The sequence below is a fragment of the Prionailurus bengalensis genome, chromosome X (assembly GCF_016509475.1).
Source record: "Prionailurus bengalensis isolate Pbe53 chromosome X, Fcat_Pben_1.1_paternal_pri, whole genome shotgun sequence".
Classification (NCBI taxonomy): Eukaryota; Metazoa; Chordata; class Mammalia; order Carnivora; family Felidae; genus Prionailurus; species Prionailurus bengalensis.
In genome coordinates this window covers 39,056,098-39,076,615 of record NC_057361.1, presented here as the reverse complement: position 1 = coordinate 39,076,615, position 20,518 = coordinate 39,056,098, and the positions used below count along the sequence as shown (strand labels likewise).

Genomic DNA, 20,518 nt, shown 5'->3' with positions numbered 1-20,518 from the left:
CACGGTTCGTGAGTTCGAGCCCTGCAGCATGGAGCCTGATTGGGATTCCCTCTCCCTCGCTGCCCCTCCCCCCCCCAACATACATAACCTTAGAAAAAAAATTTTAATTTAAAGGGATGATGACATCCCTTTTATACCAGACAAAATAGCCAAACTCCTCTGCAAGAGCGAGGGGGGAACTAATGGCTGAATTCCTCACGTTCTCTCTTGAAAGGAAAATCATATATTTTATCCTTAACTTTGAGACTTAGGTAGATTTAAGTTTAAAATATTTCAGAGCAATCTCGACTTCATCAAGATAGGATAGTAGAATCTAATAGTCATTTCACAGTGTGTATGTATATTAAATCATCATTAAAGCTGCAGGGGGGAAAGGAATTTTGGGGAGTGGGCCCAGAGATTGGAGCAGTGTGGAAATTCATTGTATAGCTTCTTGAATTTGTACCATGATGGGTTCCTTTAATCATGTTAAAAACCGATTATTTAAAAAAAAAAAAATCCAGAGAACTATATTGCCTGGTGTTCCTTTTTAGCAAAAAAAAAAAAAAAAAAAAAAAATTGCAGAACTGAAGAGCAGAGCTAATATAGCCTTTATTGCAAAAGGCAAGTAGCAGGAGAAGCTAATGGCACCAAGACATGAACAACTGAAAACCCAAAACAAGACGACCGGGGGGGGGGCGGAAAAAATGTCCTAGGAGAAGTCTTGTCCATCGCTGTAAACTCCCTGATCGCCTTTGGAGCCATTATGACACGTCCCACCTGCCCGAGGTCGGCATATGATCACCTCCCTCTTTCCCCTTTATATTCCTTCCCGGGACCTCTCCTCTCCCGCCTCCCCCGTAGTTGTCCAGGAACCCCCCAGGAGGGGAACTTTGTCCAAGGAGGGCCAGACCGCTCTCAAATGCCACTGCTGTGGCTCCTTGTTGTCTCAAGACTGGCGTGGGAGACTGTTCTGCCAGGCTGACGGATGCCACTCAGGCAACTAGTCAGAGGTTCGGTGTTGCTACTCTTTTAAGTTGGGAGAGACAGGATCATGTCCACGAAGCCGAAGGGGAAGGACCAACAGGGACCAAGAAAGCGAAGGCACAGATGACAAGCTGTACAACGAGCAGTTAAAGATGAAGAAGCCGTTAAGGATAGGTCAAGATGTAGTTCTTCCCTTTTCCATTCCGCCCGATGGACGTGTCAGGCTTTCTCACTCTTAAGCTCTTAACTTCACCATTTTCCTCCCCCTCACAGTAGAAAACCTCGTCCCCGGGTTAACAGAGAACGTAGAGGTCCCTCTTTTGAGATACGAACCCTTCCCATGCCCTCTTCCTTCCCATCTCGGTGGAAACGGTGTCCCCCGCCCCATGCTGTCCAAAGCTAGCTTCCGTGATGGCCTTGTCCCCCAGACACTCAACAAGAGACCTGGGGCCCATCCTTGGTTCTACCCTCTTGCCGCGGTCCCTCTGCCCCAGCAGCCCTCGCTGGTGTATCTGCCCTCCTGTTGCTTTCTGAGTGCTCTGACATCTGTTCGTGTTCCTCCCTCTTGCTCAACGCTCAGGAGACTCCCTTCACCTGCAGAAGAAAACCCAGAGGCCCTCACATGGCCCCTCGTGTGCCTCTCATGATTGGACCCCACCTGCCCCCTCTCTTAACTTCTTGTTTTGCTTCCGTATGTTCTGGCTGTCCGAAGAATCTTGGCCATCTGGGTTCAGGTCTTGGCTTCACCACTTTAGCTAGCTGTGTGCCCTTGGGCATCTTGCTGACCCTCTCTGGGCCTCAGTTCCTCATCTATAAAATGGGGATAATCAAAACTCCTGCCTCCAGGGCTGCTGTGGGAGAGAGGAGTTCCTGCTTATGAAGCAGTTGGCTTGATGAACACCTTTGTGCGTAAACATGAATGTATACTTTCCCACCTTACCCAGTCTGACAACACAATTCAGCAGAACACATCTGAACACTAGCACTAAGCACTTGGTAAATGTGAGCTCTGTTAATACTTTGTACAGCTCCTTAGATGTACCACCCTCTTGTTCTCCTCGGATGTTTCAGGATACGGTTCCTTCTCCCATTCTTCCAGCCTCCCCTTCCTCCAGCCTACTTCCGTGACTGGCAAGTTGTCTTTCCTCTTCAGGGCCTGCTCCGTTACCACCTCTGCTGTGAAGCCTTCCTGGATTTCCCCCTCCACGTATATACATGCCAGACTGGATGAGGGGTACTCTCTCTGAGCTTCTGGACATAGATTTATTGCGCCCCCCCCTTTTTTTTTTAACTTTGCTGACCCGGTTTTCCTTCTGCTCTGTGATGAACTCAAGGGTGCAGTCACTGAGGGCTGGGGATCAAATCTAGTCCATTCCTCTCCTGGTCTCCATCAGTTGATGTTGTCCGACATGGAATAAGTTAAGTGCTCAATTAGTGTTTGTCAAATGAATGAATGAATCCATAGTAAGGATATATTCAGACAGCACGCAATAGAAGAAATACAGTTTCCTAGCAAATAAGAGGTGCTCAACTTTATTAGCAATCAAATCATTATTGATTAAAATGAGAACTTGTTTTTACCTATGGAATTAGGAGACATTTTTAAAAAAAAATTTTTTTTTCAACGTTTATTTATTTTTGGGACAGAGAGAGACAGAGCATGAACGGGGGAGGGGCAGAGAGAGAGGGAGACACAGAATCGGAAACAGGCTCCAGGCTCTGAGCCATCAGCCCAGAGCCCGACGCGGGGCTCGAACTCACGGACCGCGAGACCGTGACCTGGCCGAAGTCGGACGCTTAACCGACTGCGCCACCCAGGCGCCCCAAGGAGACATTTTTAAAAATGACAATGTCTATTCCTGTGGGCTGTCTCTGATTGCTGGTGAGGGTAAAAGACAAAAGCATATACTTAACACCATGTATCAAGATATTTAAAAATTCCTTTCCTTGGGGCACTTGGGTGGCTCAGTTGGTTAAGCGTCCAACTTTCATTTTTCTAATGCTGATTTATTTATTTTTGAGAGAGGGAGCAAGCAGGGGAGGGGCAGAGAGAGAGAGAGGGAGACGATCCCAACCGGGCTCCATGCCGCCAGCCCAGACCCCCGTTGCGGGGCTCGAACCCACAGACTGCGAGATCATGACCTAAGCCGAAACCGAGAGTCAGACGTTCAATCGACTGAGCCACCCAGGTGCCCCTGAACTCTTGATCTCATCTCACAGTCGTGAGCTCAAGTCCGAGCTGCTCCGTGTTGGGCACGGAGGCTACTTAAAAAAAAAAAAAAAAAAAAAAAAAAAAAAGTCCTTTTCTTTTGCCCACCTGATTGCACTTCTGGGACACTATCCAGAGGAAATTATTTAATTTTATTTAAATTTTTTTTAAAAAAACAGCATTTTAGATGTTGACTCAGAAATGTGTGAGGAGAGTCCATAGGTTTTCAAAGTTATTGTGTGAGGAAGCAAGCAAAAAAAAAAAAACCCAACAAACACAAAACAAGATCACTGCTCCTTTCTTTCTTTCAGTATTGCTCTTGGGCCCATTTTCCACCCTACACTGTTAAGTCTCCCCGTCTCTTCCTTTCTCTGTAGTCAGAGGAAATGATTTTCAATAGCTTATGCCTGAAGATGTTCATCAGGACGTCACTTGCGTAAAAGTTTGAGAAAAGCGCACAAAATACCCCGTGATGGAAGCATGGTTTAGCATTTTGGTTCCAGAAGAATATGTGGTAACATGACCCGTATTAGTTAAATGAAAAAAAAAAAAAGGCCATAAAATAACGTTCGCAGCTATTAAGAAAAAGAAAAGACTATTAAGTACCCATGCATAGAAAAAGACTACAAAGAAGGATACTAAAATATTTAATGACTTGGTTATATTTGGGCAGTGGGAATGTGTATGGCTTCTTTTTCCTTGCTTTTATTATTAACCAAATTCTCTATATTTAGAAACGTGTTCCTTTCATAATGGAGTGAAGCCAATAAGTCTATATTTTAGAGTGTGTGTTGAGGAAGAATTAGGACTGATTATATCTTACTTGATGCGTTTTGATATTAGTAAGACTTGACTTGCTAAATTGATTGTAAACACCTGGAGGGCACAGACCTAGTCTTGTTTAGCCGATGGTTTGTTCAGTATATACCTGTGGGCTTTTATGGGGTGTCCCTCCACGTAAGGTCCCCTGACTGTCACAGGGCAGCCAGGGAGAGTTAAAAACAAAAAGCCAAACCAGCAAAGTTTGCTTGGAGACAAACCTCGAACACAGGATGGGTGTTACCCAAAAGGAAGGTGCTAGAAAATGAGTGTGCTCATACAAGTATGCTTGTAAATGAAACGAATATTCCTTCCTTCCCTGCCCACATTGCAAGTGAAACGCCATCATCTACACTTTCATTTGCTGCTACCAAAAAATCTTGACATGATTTAAAAAACAAGAAAGCAAAAACACTGTTGTCCTAGCCCCCTTGAATGTTAATTAAATGGAATTGTACCAGATCGTAGAAGAATTATAGAGGAGTAGTTTTAAAGGGTTTCTAAAATCATACCTCTCTGAGGAATAGTGTTAATAATATACAGCAATTGCTCTTAACTACATGAAAATATCTCGTGTGTGTGTGTGTGTGTGTGTGTGTGTGTGTGTGTGTGTGTGTGTGTTGGGTTTTTTTTTTTTTTTTTTTGGCTACACTTAAGCAGCCCCAGAGTCGAGTGCACATCCTGGATTTCAAACTAAATAAATCAAAATTACCATGTACATTCCACTACCTGTCAAAACAGGAAAAGCCATAGTATGTGATGTGAAACGAAGATTAGAGCCGCAATGGAGAGAAAACTAGAAGCCTGCTTACATTTGGAATAAGAAAACAGGGTCAGTGATTTTCAGTGCAGATGTCCTTCTCTTGGAGAAAACATTTCAAAAAAAATCAGTTTACAGCACAGATGTATTTGGCAGTAATTATGACACTGTCAAGAGATTCTTTAGCTTCCAGAGGACTTATTTCCGAGTCTAGCGTGCTTGCTTGTCATGAAGAACCTCACACGAATCAGGGGAATTTAAAGCTTGAGGTATTAGGTGCCACTGCCAATGAAAAATGACCAAAAGGAGGATAAAGCAGACGTATATGCAACAGGGAATGGAAGGGGGCACCTAATTTGATTTCTGAGGATTAAGCATTTGTACAGCTTCTCAAATATATCTGTTATATAAAGAAAGGCGCACCTGGAGTTTATTACTTCATCACTTCAGACTTAATCCTGAATATGACTACTTAAAACAAGTGTGCCATGTTCCTTTTACATTCCGCAGGTAAATTCTGTGATTTCGATCGTCGGAAACATTTCACATTTTTCCAAGATAAGCTTGCTTATGAGAAGTAACTCTTTCAGTTTAATCATTTTTTTTTTTATTACTTAAAACAAATTCGTAAGTAGGCTTCAGCCCGGCATGGGGCTTGAACTCGTGACCCTGAGATCAAGACCTGAGCTGAGATCAAGAGTCGGGCACTTGACCGACTATGCCATCCAGGCACCCCTCTTTCAGTTTGATACAACATGAAGAGATCTCTATTGTGGGATGATGAGAGTAATACAAACCGTTAGCATTTATTGAGCATTTATAGTTCCCGGCACTATGCTAAATGCTTTTTATACCTTGCTAATGTAACCCTCAGTTTTCATTTATTCAGCCGACTATTTATTATACAGTGCTTACTTACTGTGTGCCAGGATCTACTTAAAGTGTTGGGGATTCAGCAGTGAACAAAATAGACAAATAGCCCTGTCCTTTGTGGAACTCACGTTCCAGTGGGGGGCTAAAGACGATATACAGAATAAGAAAGCAAATGATTAACCAGGCTGGTGTGTGATGAATGCCACCGAGGAGAAGAAATCAGAGGAGGAGAAGAAATCAGAGGAGGAGTCAGGGAATGCCAGTCTTTTAGAGTAGGGGTTACACTTTTTTTTAAAGTTTATTTATTTTGAGAGAGAGAGAGAGAGAAAGTAACAAGGAGAGAGGGAGGGGCAGAGAGAGGGGGAGACAGAATCCCAAGCAGGTTCCATGCTGTTAGCACAGAGCCCAACACAAGGGCTCGATCTCACAAAACCACAAGATCGTGACCTGAGCTGAGGTCAAGAGTGGGATGCTTAACTGACTGAGCCACCCAGGTGCCCCAGAGGGGTCACGCTTTTAAAAAGAATGGTCAGAGAAGGCCTCACAAAGATGATACTCCAGAAGATGCCCTACGGGAGGTGAAGGACCAAACTGTGTAACTGTCTTGGGGAGGAGCATTCTAGGGTAGGGGTAGCAGCCAGTGCAGAGATCCTAAAGCTGGTATGTAACTGCCTTGTTTGAGGAAAAGCAAGGAGTGTAGTATGGCAGGTGCAGAGGAAAGAGGGGACAAGGCCCAAGAGATACAAAGGGGGACATCACGTCAGATATCACATCATGAGCCTTTTGGGTTCTACCTCAGGAGGGATGGCAAGCCCTCAGGGGGTTTTGAACAGAGGCATGACATGACCAACCAAGCAAACGGGCTCGTCCTGGCTTCCCAGATAAGGAACAGAGCTTCGGAGAAGTCTGGAAACACACAAGTTCAACAGTATGGCGGACTGGGGTGTTAGTGATGGGAAGGCAGGGTTTTCTGCTCCGCATGGGCAGCTTAGGCCCACAAGTAGAAGAGAAGGCCTGAGGGAGTGTAGGATGTGAGCAGGTGTGCCTGGCTTCTGATTAGAGAAAGTGGAACATTTTATTTGTTGAATATCAAATTGAAGGAAATGATCAAGAGTGCCAACCAATTGTCATCAGAATTGCTGCTGTGTTTAATTTAGGCTCAACCTGATTTTCTTCTAGGCCTTCGGGCCCAAAGCTTGGACTCCTGAGCCCTTGTTTATGTTGAAACTGATTTTTTTAGTTGGCCCGGAAATTATTGCTTACGCTTCACCGATTCAACGTGTAAGAAAATGCCCTGAGATTCAGAGCTTTAACATGGAGTTTTGATTCATTGTTGCTTGAGTGGGCGCCTTTCATGGAATTATGTCTTGTAAAACTGCTTAGCATTTCATGTTTCAGAATTGCGCATAGTTACTTCAATGCCCTAGAGCAGTTTGGCATCATTTTTTTTGACTCTTATGACTTTAATTACAAAAACTGAGAGAGAATCATGGCAGCATCCCTTATAAGATTAACTAACTAATACTGAGATGATCCGTATACGATATTAACGCCAGGAACACAGTACAATGTTGAGTAAAGGCAAAGGTGGTTGACATTTTGAGTGTTTTTTTTTTTTAATGTTTATTTTTCAGGGATAGAGAGAGAGGGAGAACAGGAATGGGAGCAGGGGATGGGCAGAGAGACAAAGACACAGTATCTGAAGCAGGCTCCAGGCTCCGAGCTGAAAGCAGCCAGCTGGACCTGGGGCTCGAACTCATGAACCGTGAGGTCATGACCTGAGCTGAAGTTGAACGCTTAACCAACTGAGCCCCCCACATGCCCCGCCGTTTTTGAGTTTTTTAAGATTAGCAATGGTCATCACAGAACACCAGATGAATACAACGAAAGCTTCTTTTGAGAATGCACTTTTATTTCCCTTAAATGAAGGCGCAGGAAGCACCAAGTTCAGACTTTGCTCTCAAACCACATTTCAGGTTCACTCGGAAGGTTTAAGTGAGGAAGGGCTTGTGTTTCATGGGAGTCGGACCTCTGTTTTCATGGCTCCTGCCAGCAAAAAATAGAATATGCAGAAAACAGTTTGGTCCTCTCCCTCAGTCGGTTAAATATAGAATTCCTAAGCGACCCAGCAGTTTTACTCCTGCATTTGTATCCCCCCAAATTCAAGACAGGCATTCAAACAAAAACTGGCACACCAGTGTTCACAGCAGCACTATTCACAGTAGCCCAAAGGTGGAAACGACCCAGATGTCTGTCGATGCGCGAATGGATAAACAAAACGTGGTAGTTCACACAATGGACTATTACTCAGGCCTAAAAAGGTGTGAACATGAAAACATCACGCTAGGCAGGAAAAGCCAGACACAAAGGACAAGACTCTGGGATTCCACTCATATGAAATATCCAGCATTGGCAAATCTACAGAGGTGGAAAAGAGATTTGTGGCTGCCCCGGTGCAGAAGAGGGCGGGGAGGAAGGAAGGGGGGAGCAGAGGGAGTGCTTCTTCAAGGTGATGAAAAGGTCTGGGGACAGACAGAAGCGGCGGCAGCCCAACGTTGGGGATGCGCACCCCTGGTACGTTTTCTGTTCCGTGTGCTTTACCACGATACAAAGATGGAGGGTGCCACTCTTGAGAAGATCCTTTGTTGTTGGTGGAGCCAAGTCAAGTTTGACCGGGTTGGGGGGGAGCCCAAAAGAAAAGGGGCACATGGCAAATGCGGGCAAAGGGGCAGCAGTCCTGGGACCTGCCGCACGGGCACACCGGCCACACCGGCCTCCACTCCGGGGACCCCTCTGTGTCCCCCCACGCCTGGGGGCGGTTTCAAGTCTGGGGCAGCTCGTCTGAAACCCTCACCTAAAGGCACGGGGAGCGGCGGGGTACCGAGCTGTTTAAAACCCGAGCACGCGGAAGTCCAGCAGATAAAAATTTTAACCGCGTTGAGGCCAGGACAACTGCAGTTTATCCAACGAAAAGGAAAATAAACTTTTAAGACCTGGTGGTGCTAGAACAAGTTTAGTTAAAGGTGCGCGGCAAGTTTCTGGTTACCGCCACACCCCTTCTTTTCGCTCGTCCTGGGGAGTTTGCCATTTGTCCTCCTTCACGCTGTTTCGGCCCCCAAAAGGAAAAAAACCTTCCAGGTGTTTTTTGTTTTTTGTTTTTTTATGATGATGAAAGCGATATTTGATACTTACAAAAGTTCAGAGAAAACAAATTATATATAAAGGTATGTTTTATATATATATATATATATATATACATAAGTTATATATATAAAGATATAGATTATATGTATAAATACATATATATAGATACATATATGTAATGTATATAAAGAAATCTCAGCGATCAGGGACAACATTATAGATGCTTTGGCCTGTACCCTTCATTTTTTAAAGTTTTAATTGAAATTCCAGTTAACATACAGTGTCATGTCAGGTTCAGCGATTTGGCACTTCGATGCGAATACTCCGTGTTCGTCACGACAAGTGCACTCCTTGATCCCCATCACCTGTTTCCCCTGCGAATCTATAGGTACTGGAATCTTCACTTTCACTGGGATCGTGCATTTATCAACGCAGCATGGACATCTTTCGTACAAGCAGATGCCAATCAGCAACCTACTGTAAAAAAAAATTTTTTTAAGTTTATTTTTGAGAGAGGGAGACAGAGCAAGTGGGGGAGGGGCAGAGAGAGCGGGAGAAAGAATCGGAAGCAGGCTCCGCGCTATCGGCGTGCAGCCCGATGGCAGGGCTCGAACTCATGAACCGTGAGATGATGACCTGAGGGAAATAAAGAGTCGGACACTTAACCGACTGAGCCACCCAGGCACCCCAACAACCTGCTTTTTATGGCTGCGTAGCATTCCATTTTCCGCCCGTGTCATGACTGAGTATTCCGTGACCGGTGTTCTAAATGAGCTGCGGGCTTTCCTCGGAGAGATTTCTCCATGGTCACTTAGCCCTTTGTCAGAGACGGTTGGTGATTCCGGGTGTCTGAAATTACTTTCTCTGACTTACTTATGCTGATCAAGTGATAGCCCTCGAAGCAGAGGTCATGGACGGTAAAGGGAGTAGAGGTCTGTAAACGGTCAGCTTAATACCCACAGCCTCTAGGAAACTTTCCCTGGCTGAGCCCCAACTCCATCCAGTCATTCTGTCTTCTGTGTCCCAACAGAAGAGGGATAGAACAACATGCAAGGGCGTGGGCTTTGGAGCCAGACTGCAACTGTTCTCATTCTGGCTTGCGTGACATGGGACGTATTCGGTGCCTCAGTGTTCTCCTCTGTAAAATGGGAATAGTGATAGCCCCTATCTTCTGAGCCAGATGAAATGATCCATGCCAGAAGTTTCTGGCAACGCAGGACCTGGCACATAGCTAGTACTCGACGGATGGCAAGGGTTATATTATTACTCAGTGCGTTCAAGCGGCCCTCCCAGTCTGTGGTGTTGAGAGACTAGGAGAGGCCCAGAGATCTTCGATGATCTTGAGAATGCCAAGAGATGCGTAAGAGAACTAAAAGCCGTTATTCTGAAAGACCAGCCTGTGAGCCGCAGAGCAAATACAATCTTGTATTCCCTTGCTTGTTTGGGATTCTTGGGAACTGAATTATTCGCGGTAAGTAGATTTTCTAGAGAATGGAAGCTTATTCATGTAACCACTGTAACGGTTGGCATTTTAACTATTTTGATGTACTTCTTTCTTACACGTGCTGCATGGTTTATAGCTGTGATACAGAGAATATACTGAGGACAACCCTGCCAGTTTGTTAGGCTCTGAGTCCTCATCGTTAATATGTTGTTGCTGTCATTTGTTGTTGTCGTTGTTGTTGTTTTAGCTCTGCCGCAAAATCTCAATGCCATTGTCTTCAAAAGCCTAAGACAGCTGTACCTTTACATCGTTCTTCATTTTTTACTCTTTTCCTCTTGTTTTTTTTTCACTGGCAGGGCGTGTCGGTCTGAGTTTTTCTGCGGAGATGTTTATAATTGCTTTCTCCAACTCGAAAAGAGCTTTCTAATGTACTGATTTATACATTTTATGCCTGGGAAACCAGAACCCCAAGTCCGTTACGATGTTGTGTAAAGTAAGGTTAATAGGCATTGAACGAAATCCTGTATTTAGTGGCAGGTGTTTTTTTTGTTTGTTTTTTATTTTTTATTCTTTATTCTTTAACCAAGGACTTTGAGAGATCCGCTTTCTGGTTGCAGGCACTTCTCTGGTAGGAGTTTGAGTTTGGGGAAAATGCCATTTCATTTAGAAGCTGTAGTGCGTCCATCCCAGCACTGGTGCCTTCCTGCTGCTCAGAATTGAAATGGAAATTAAATTAAAGAAAAATAGTCACCTGTCCTCTGTGCAGTTGATAAAAATTTTATACGGTGGAGTTTGGATATTCTTGAGAGAAAGCAAAATATTGTTGTTAGATGCAACTTCATGAGCGTTTTCTCATTTTCTTTACAGAGACATAATGATGACTCTAACCGTTGGGAGACTCCTAGAACATGAATTTATAACCCTTGCACGTCACTACGGGGTGCCCGAGGACACGTGTCCTGATATGAACATCCTAATGGCGCAGGCCCACGAACAACTCAAGAAAAATACTTTTGAGAATTTTGAAAGACTCATTGCTACTTGTGTCTATGAAGATCGAGAAAAGTAAGTCTTTCTTTTCTCGATTTTAATAAATTTCTGTAGACCCGAGTAGTGAGCGGATTCACGTTTTATCCCAAAGGGCAGAAAGAACTTTGAGATGTCCCATTATACTCCCACTATATAGCAGAGGTCCTGTAAATCATTTTTGGTGAACATCTGATACACATATTTCATAGTGATGGTGACCTCTGTTTGCTGACGGAATACGGAAGGCCCGTGTATCTTCAAAAAAACAGGATGCCTCTTTGCATTTCCTTTTAATTGGTTTCTGAAAGCTTTCAGCCGTAACGTAGTAAAGCCAAATGTTAGAACGTTTCATTCAGAGAGGTCTTTTTCATACATTATTTTAGTGATGACTGGGACTTGCAAATAACCTTTATAATACAGAGAACAGGGAATTTACAAGGAAACGTTCTACAGAGTTGCTTTGAAATGATTTCTTCTTGAAAATAGTGAAGTTCAGCGTAGTCTATCTCTAATACATTCGCCATGTTTATATTGAGCTTTATCGAGTCATTTTTATAAAGTAGAGCCCCATCTTACCCACAGACCTGATATCATGGGGGGAAATACTCACGTGGAGTTAGAAAATCTTAGTTTTAACCCTAGCCTCTAATTTTGTTAGGCCCCACCACTGCCGTTTCTTTGCTCCCACGACCCCTTCCGCCATCCCCAGACCTGAAGTTTACATCCAAGTGGCCTGCTGTGTACCCGAAATATCTTTAAAGGTCCAATGGTTAGGGGCGCCTGGGTGGCTCAGTCGGTTGGGCGGCCGACTTCGGCTCGGGTCATGATCTCGCGGTCCGTGAGTTCGAGCCCCGCGTCGGGCTCTGTGCTGACAGCTCAGAGCCTGGAGCCTGTTTCAGATTCTGTGTCTCCCTCTCTCTGCCCCTCCCCCATTCATGCTCTATCTCTCTCTGTCTCAAAAATAAATAAACGTTAAAAAAAAAAATTTAAAAAAAGGTCCAATGGTTCATCTTAGTGATGAACATGAGTATTTTTTCCTAATCCAGAATAATACAGCCTCGTTGAGTTTTTGTAAAGATGGTATTTTTCCTTGAACCTTCACACTTTGCCGAGCCTTCTGGAGGATGCATGGCCTGAGCTTTGCATGACCCTGGCCCTGCCTTCCACCCCGGTGGGGACCCCTCCCCCGGGGTGAGAAGTGTGACCCTCCTTCACTAAAGGAATACCTCCTGGGCATTCCAGACCTCTTCCAGATCTGACAAGCTTCCGTTCTAGACATAAACGCTCTCTCATCATTTTATAACCTGTCTGTGAATAAAGCCGCCCGCTTTCCTTCCTACTGGTTCTCATTTTCCTTGGTGCCTAGAAGAATACTGGCCGAGTGAGAACACTGGATGAGCACTTCTGTGCGCCCCCCCCCCCCCCCCCCCCTGCAGCAGGCTGAGGAAAATGACTCTTGGGCTGCTCTGGAGAAACCCTCTGACAAAACTGAGGTGAATGTTAAGGCCCCAGCTGGGGCTTCCAAATTGCAAGGTTTGGGTCCAAGAAAAGACTAGAAAAACACCCTCAAGTCATTGAATACTTGTGTTGGAGGCTCTAGATGCCTGTCAAATTAAGAGATGTTTTCAAATATCAGAGCCATCTTTTGACCAGTGGTCAAGAAGGCAGACCAATTACTTAGAGCAGCACTCGTGGCCGCAGCCCTAATACGCTGTGCTGTCACCAACCAAGAGTCTGAATCGTGATGGGCAGGCCTTTGTAAGGACAGAATCTGATGGCTTATGAACTGGAAAAAGTTGGTGAAATGGCCATAGGACTGTTTTTCCTTACTGTGAATCCCCCTACCACCGCTGATATTCATTTCCGTGTGCAGATTCTTGGGAGGCATCTGTATTTTCTTTCCTACAGCATGTAACTGTTTACTCAAGAGAGACAAAATCTATAAACACCTGCCTACTCTGTTTTAATGCAGGAAAAAAGTGCTACCCACCAAAGACATCAGAAGGCTGTGCAAATCCTTCAGGTTACCTCTGACTGATGACCTCCTGGGATCCATACTGTCCGGGTAAGCGAGAGCTCCTCCCTCCGTGGGGTTTGTCCTGCACACTTTTGTGGGGCGGGGGGCTCCTCCTGGTTGTACATTTACCTTTCATTATCCTTGATTGCCCCTTGACCGTTCCGGTTATGTTATTGACGACGCATTTCCATGTAAGTGTTACGAAAGGAAAAGTTGGTCATGGTTTTGAACGTTGGACAGCCTGTTCTGAATTGCTAGTCTATCTTTTTAACATTAAGACAGACACACGTAGGGGCGCCTGGGTGGCCCGGTCGGCTGAGCGCGGACTTCGGCTCAGGTCACGACCTCGCAGTTCGCGGGTTCGAGCCCCGCGTCGGGCTCTGGGCTCTGTGCTGATAGCTCGGAGCCTGGAGCCTTCTTCAGATTCTGTGTGTGTGTGTGTGTGTGTGTGTGTCTCTGTCCCTCTCCTGCTAGTACTCTGTCTCTCTCTCTGTCTCTCTCTCTCTCTCTCAAAATAAATAAAAAGCATTTACAAAAATAAAATAATATTTAAGACACACATACACATACACACAGGTTCCCGGGACAAAATGAAAACGTCCTACTTCATTGGTTTTGAGGGTATTAGATCTCAAATTCGGGGCAGATTTTTCAAAGCAGTAGTTCCTACTGGCCAAAGACATGTGGTAAGAGAGCCTAGTGTTACTAGCATAGGGCTCTGCCCTACTAGAGCCCCAGATGTAAACCGTGGCGATTATGATGTTGCAAAGGGAAAGCACCATGAACTGCTTTGTGAAACACCTCACTCTCCTGCTCAACGTCTACGTTTGACTTCCTGGCACCCGCCCTCCCAGCTACGCAGACTCTGGCATTATCCCAGCCCCTCCTCCGACTTGCTCGTCTCGGTAATTCTGACATTTTGGACTGTGTTCTAGCCATCGTTGTCCTTGCTCTGAAGACATTACTTCATTTGCTTTGTGAGCACAGCTTCATGAGTCAGAACTATTCTCTTCCTACCTTACATGAGGATGCTGAGGTTTAGGGAGATGAGGTGGTTTGCCCAAAGTCCCATAATCTAGAAGATGAGCTTGACAGTTCTACATCCTGCCTACTCCTTGGCAGCCGCTCTTTCCTCTCCATTCCTACCGTCTTCACTCTTGTTCTCACCCACGTTTCTTCCTGGCTATTACGGCGCCTCCGCATTGGTCTTTCTTCCACCAGTCTCTAAATGTTTAAATCTGTCTTCACACGCAGCAGCTTAATACCTTCTAAGAGCCAAAATGTCATAGCACTGCTTTTCTACTCACGAACTCTCCGTAACCCCTCTTTCCTTTTCAAGGAAAGACCGAAATCGCTGGCTCTTCACTCCTTCTCCCCCTTCTGCATTGGGAGGCTTAGGGTTGTCAGTGGGAGCATTGTTTTCAGGCGGGGGCTGGAGTGGGGAGTCCTCATCTGAGTCCTCGCATCAGTGTGAGGGAGAAGGCAGGGCATCCTGATGGAAAGGACCTGAGATGAAATAGGCCTAGGAGTCTGCTTTCTTCCGCCATCACATTCCCAAGACCACATGGGCTAGTTAGCATTTCACATGTCTATCTCCTGCTTCCCACTGTTAGTTAGTTAGTTAGTTAGTTAGTTTGCCTTTTCTCTTGCTCTTTCTTCAGTAGAAAATAGCTTCCAGTTTTCTTTACCTGCTGAAATCCTGCTCTTTCTCTAAGACTCACTTCGGGTAGCACCCCACCCATGAAGCCATCTTAGATTCACTTGGCTGGCTGTGACTGACTCTTCCAGAAGATTCTCACAACACCGTGTTTCTCTTTTTGTCTCTTACCTTGTAACGAAGATTTGCGACTTGACGTTCGGTCCGTTCGGATACAGAGACCTGCTTTCAGCCTGTTTGATTTGCCGCCTATGAACAACCAGCGGGTTCGTCAGATCTTAACAGTTTCACCCTGCCTGGTCTCTTGTAGTCTTTGAATGCATTTGCTAGCTATGTGATCTTGTGCAAGATTTTTGACCTGCCTGAACCTCAGATTCTTCACCTCTAAAATGAGATAATACCGGGGCGCCTGGGCGACTAAGTTGGTTAAGCATCTGGCTCTTGATACGGGCTCAGGCCATGATCCCAGGGCCGTGGGATCGAGCCCCTCCGCTCAGTGTGGAGCCTGCTTGGGATTCTCTCTCTCTCCCTCCCCCCTTCTCCCCTGCTTGTGTGCTTGCTCTCTCTCTCTAGACTAAAAAAATAAAATAAAACCAAAAATACAATGAGATAATACCCACTTCCTGGCAGTTCTGAGGGTGACTTGAGATAACATACACGAAGTACCCAGCGCAGCACCTGGTACTGAGTATCGATCGGGGACTAGGCGAGAAGTTGAAGTCAGGGACCACAGACCACACACTCTGACTTCAAAGTGAACTGGAAGAAACTTGTGTCCCTCTACACAGAGGAAGCCTTGTTTTCAAACAGTTGGATCTGAAGGCGTTTCGCACATGAAGCTGTCTTCCCGTCAGGAAGCTGCGGATATTTATTAGATTATCTCTTATGGCCCCGGGGATGAGTTGTCCTGGAAAGTCCGGTGATGTGGGAGCCTGGCCTCTGGAGGACCTAGACGTTCCTTCTCTAACACTGAGGCCACCGAATCATCATCCTCTGCAGCCTGTTTTGTCTCTGCCTTTATGATTTGACATTAAAGGCAGAAAGACCGTTCCCCCACTTCCTTCGAAGATGTCCCGGGCACGGCACACATCTGCCTCCGAGCCCAGCTCGGCTTTGTGGAGGTCATCCCTCCGGGTTGCTAAGCGGACTGTGTTCAGTCCAGCTCTGCCTCTGATTGTGCGGTGACCCTTCTCTTCACTCAGGGGAAACTTCAGACCAGTCAGATTAGAAAATGTCTCATTCCCAGTCCCCTCTCCCTCCCATATGCCCCGCCACGATCTGGGTCGCATGCTTGGGGTTTTGCATCATCTCCGCAGATTCCTTTCAAAGACGGCCCTAATTCCTAACGGACCCATCAGCCTGCAGCTTACATTTCTATTCTGCATTCTTATTGTTCCCCACAGACTGCACAGGGCTTTCCAGAGCCTTGACCAGACTCTCTTTCTGCACAGCCCTCCTGTGGCATGCCACGCCAGAGCCCCTCTGACGTCTGCCACGTCCTGTGGGAGGCAGGCCTGGAGCGTGTTGTTCTGGTTCAGCGCACGCTCCGTCCGAGGGCGGTTTTACCTGCGGCTGTGTGCGCTCAGTTCAGGCGCCGGAAAACAACATGGCTGCAGATTTGACTGATTGTCTCTCACCCCAGTGATGGTTACTCGCGTATTTTTCCTAACCCCGTTGTTTTAGTATCGAGAGTTCCCTCTGCTGCTCTTCCTTTTTTTTTTTTTTTTTCTTTCTTTCTTGTGATTCAGTTAGGGCTTTTCCTGAATTAGCCCAGCTCAAGCTGGGATCGGGACTTCAAAATCGTGTTCACATCCGGTCACCTGAGGCCCCACCAGTCCGTGGCGTGAAGTCACCTTAGCTACCAGACGGGTTCATCTCACCAACGCATAGAGCATCGGGCTTACGTGTTCTGTGTAGTAGTAGCAATGGGTGATACGTGAATGATGGGACTGACGCTCTGCATTGACACAGTGCCGAGGGCCCTAGAATATTCCATAACCCCCCGAGCCTGTCAAAAGGCACGTGACCATTGATGATAGGCACGATTCCTCATTTTGTTAAGTGCAGGCACTGAGGCACCAAGAGGCTCTCTCGCTGAGAGAGCGCGGTGCAGACCGGGTTGAGTCTCCAATGGAATTAGGACGACGACTCCCTAAGATACCCTAAACCTTTGGGATGTGAGCCTTGTAAATGGACCCGACCTCTCTGAGCCCTCTCTTGGGTTTTTGATGCTCCCTCAGTTGTTCATAGGCAAGAAATTCTGGTTCTCAAACCGTTCGGAAGTGGAGAGTATTCTGAGGTCATTCCGTTCTGTGCTCCGTGTGGGACTGGGAAGTGAAGAGGTGGCCTCCTTCCCTAATGGTGGCCTTATGAATCGCCACTTGGAATAACTGGAAGTTAATTTAGAGACCTGGCCGTCTAGAGATTCCCAGAACTACTCACTGACAACCTGGGGCCATGCCACCATGCCAACTCTGAGTTTTTAATGACCCACGGACGCAGTGGCCCAGAGCTCTACGTTTTTCTCAAGTGTCCAGTCACTAAGTATCTCAGAAGGTGTTCAAGGGGCACCTGGGTGGCTCAGCTGGTTAAGCGTCTGACATGATCTCACGGTTCGTGAGATCGAGCCCCACGTAGGGCTCCACACTGACAGCGAGGAGCCTGCTTGGGATTCTCTCCCCCTCCCTCTCTCTCTGCCCCTCCCCTGCCTCAAGTAAATAAATTAAAAAAATCGCAGAAGGTGCTCAGGTGGGCACCCCTGGGTTTGCCGAGTAATGAACTGAAGCCAAACACAACCAAGTGAATCAAAAATGTGTCTTCACTGCCCTCCCTCCCTTGCAGCTCTAGTCATGCAGCCCAGCCCATTCACCTGTGTTGCAAGATGGCCTTTGCAGCAGAGGGGGAAGCCATGTTCCTTTTCAGCAAAACACAGCTGCTGCTCTGCCTTTTACCTCCACAGATGGAGCTTTATTCGTTGTGGCAAGGAGATAGATGGCTTCTGTAGTTTTCAAGCCATTCATCCTTTTAGGGAGGGGGGGACCAAAAGCACCCGTCAAATGACACATTTCTAAGAACTCCCACCTAGCTAGGCATCGAGGAGCATGCTTGGGCGGGGGGGGGGGGGGGGGGGGTCATGATTATCTAAGGAGGAACGAGGGAAAATTGCCTTCCCTCCCTCTTCCTCCACAAACATGTCCCTGAGTTTGTGTAGGGAAGGAGATGGTGGCTTGCCCAAGTATCAAAGGGAAAGAGGAATTTATGGAGGCTTTAGGAAAACACTTTAGCACTGTGAGCTGGGACTTTAAAGTAAGGAGGCTGACTTTTTAACAAGCGGAGAAACACTTAAAAGCCAGAATTAGTGTTGCCCTTTAGGGCAGTCACCCTGGAAGACCGTGCACGGGTTCCAACAATGTTGCCATACAAAGTTCTTCTTTGGAATTGCCTTCACGGCCTTTTTGAGAGACTTGCCTCCAGAGTGGCCAATCTTCGTCCTTTGACCACGGATCAGAGTCTTAGCAAGAGCCAAAAGTCGTTCGGCGAGGAGCAAAGTAGGGGGTCCTCGTGGACAATCAGGAGGCTGACATTTTTGATCAGGGGCACAGCATGACCCCGAAGTAAGGAGACATATTTTCTATATGATTCACAGGTCTTTCCAAAATGTTTTGAAAGGATGGATAGGATCTGGTAAAGGATGACAGGGAGGGCGCCATTTATGGGTGACAGGGGAGACGGTATTCAGAGGTAAATGCAGGCAATGACTGACTTGTTCCCAGTACCCGAAGAGTCAAGCCTTCCTCCATCTCTGAACTGCTTCCTCTTGGCTCCTCTGCCTCCTATTTGGACTATTTTTAGAACCCGAGCTCTCTTATATATCCGTATTCTCTCTCTCTCTCTTTCTCTCTCTCTCTTTGTACATTTTGTACTTACATCACACTGGTACATTCTCATGGTAAAACAAAAACAAAAACAAAACTCAAACAATTCTAAAAAGCTTATTCCAACAGCAGCAGCTTCCAGCCACACCCTTCCCCACCTCCCAGACCCATCCATGCACAGGAAGCAGCCTCTTTCAGTTGTTCTAGCCATTTCTATAGACGTTTGTCTGTTTGTTTATTTAAAATTTTTGTTAGGTGACATACTGTGGGATATGGGTTTCAAAAGTAGAATTCTGCGACTCGTCACTTACGTACCACACCCAGTGCTCATCGCAACCAGTGACCTCCTCGATACCTATCACCCACCTAGCCCATCCCCCACCCACCTCCCTCCATCACCCCTCAGTTTGTTGTCTATCGTTAAGAGTCTCTTGTGGTTTGTTTCTCTCTCTTCTCCCCCCTCTTACCGTATGTTCATCTGTTTTGTTTCTTCAATTCCATATAGGAGTAAAAGCATCTGGTATTTGTCTTTCTCTGATTGACTTATTTGACTTAGCATAATACTCTCTAGCTCCATCCACGCCATTGCGAATGACGAGATGACATTCTTTTTGATGGCTGGGTAATATTCCATCGACATTTAAATAACACGCACATACTATTTCTGTGTTTCTCATTTTTAGATACCACTGCTAACTTCCTGTTAGGGTGCTTGAGGATTTAACATAATATTAATTCCCACTATTGGTCTTTCTGGATGCTCTTAGGATCTTCTCTTCGGGGCCTTGTGTGTATGTGTGTGTGGCTGGATACGGATTCGCTGTGCTTAACACTTTATGGGCCCTTCTGGTCTGGAGACCCTGTCCTTTGGTTCTGGGAAACTTTCCATCAATTTTTAGTAATTTCCTCTTTCATTTTCATTTTTCTCTTGTGAGAACTCCTGTCATTAAGATTTTGGATGTCCTAGGGGCACCTGGGTGGCTCAGTCAGTTGAGTGTCCGACTTCGGCTCAGGTCATGATCTTGCAGTTGACGAGTTCGAGCCCCGCGTCGAGCTCTGTGCTGACAGCTCAGAGCCCGGAGCCTGCTTCCGATTCTGTGTCTCCCTCTCTCTCTGCCTCTGCCCTGCTCATGCTCTATCTCTCTCCGTCTCAAAAATAAAGATAAACATTAAAAAATTAAAAAAAAAAAAAAGATTTTGGATGTCCTGGATTTGGATCTCTCCTTTCCCGGATTTTCTCTTTGTCATCATGATTTTCTTGACACGATATTCCGCCTCTTCTGCTGTGTGTATTTACTACTATCAGATTTTTTATTCCAGGAGCACAGTTTGTCTGAATGTTCCCTTTTTTAGTTTTCTGTCCTTTTTTCACGGGTGTACTGTATCCTCTTATCTTCCGTCTTTGCCTCTGCAACCTAATTGCCTTTGTTTCTCTGATTCCTTTTGTTTTTGTTTTTGTTTTTTTACTGTTGCTGTTTTGGCTTCTGTCCTTAATGCTTGAAGCTTTTGGGGGGGAGGATCTTGTTGATTGGTGGGTTTCACTGCACAAATCCATCTCCTACCCCTCATTTTCGTTAGGTGAACCCCAGAAGCTGGAATCTGGAGATCTTTCTGAGACCATTCAGAGAATCAGGAAAGGAATGCCATCTTCTGCTGGAATAGGAGGGAGGGTGGAATGGGAGAAAGGGTCACCAAAGCATGGCTACAGGTATTCTAGAAATGGGG

The 20,518-nt window shown here is 46.0% G+C and overlaps 1 protein-coding gene across 1 annotated transcript in view; it reads left to right on the top strand.

Annotated features, from left to right (window-relative positions):
* The window catches only part of EFHC2 (EF-hand domain containing 2), a 200,634-nt gene that overhangs the window by 156,596 nt on the left and 23,520 nt on the right, over nucleotides 1-20,518 (top strand). Inside the window, exons 12-13 of the mRNA XM_043569816.1 lie at nucleotides 11,083-11,280; nucleotides 13,217-13,309. Coding sequence (XP_043425751.1) covers nucleotides 11,083-11,280; nucleotides 13,217-13,309 — 291 coding nt within the window. The remainder of the gene's footprint in view (nucleotides 1-11,082; nucleotides 11,281-13,216; nucleotides 13,310-20,518) is intronic.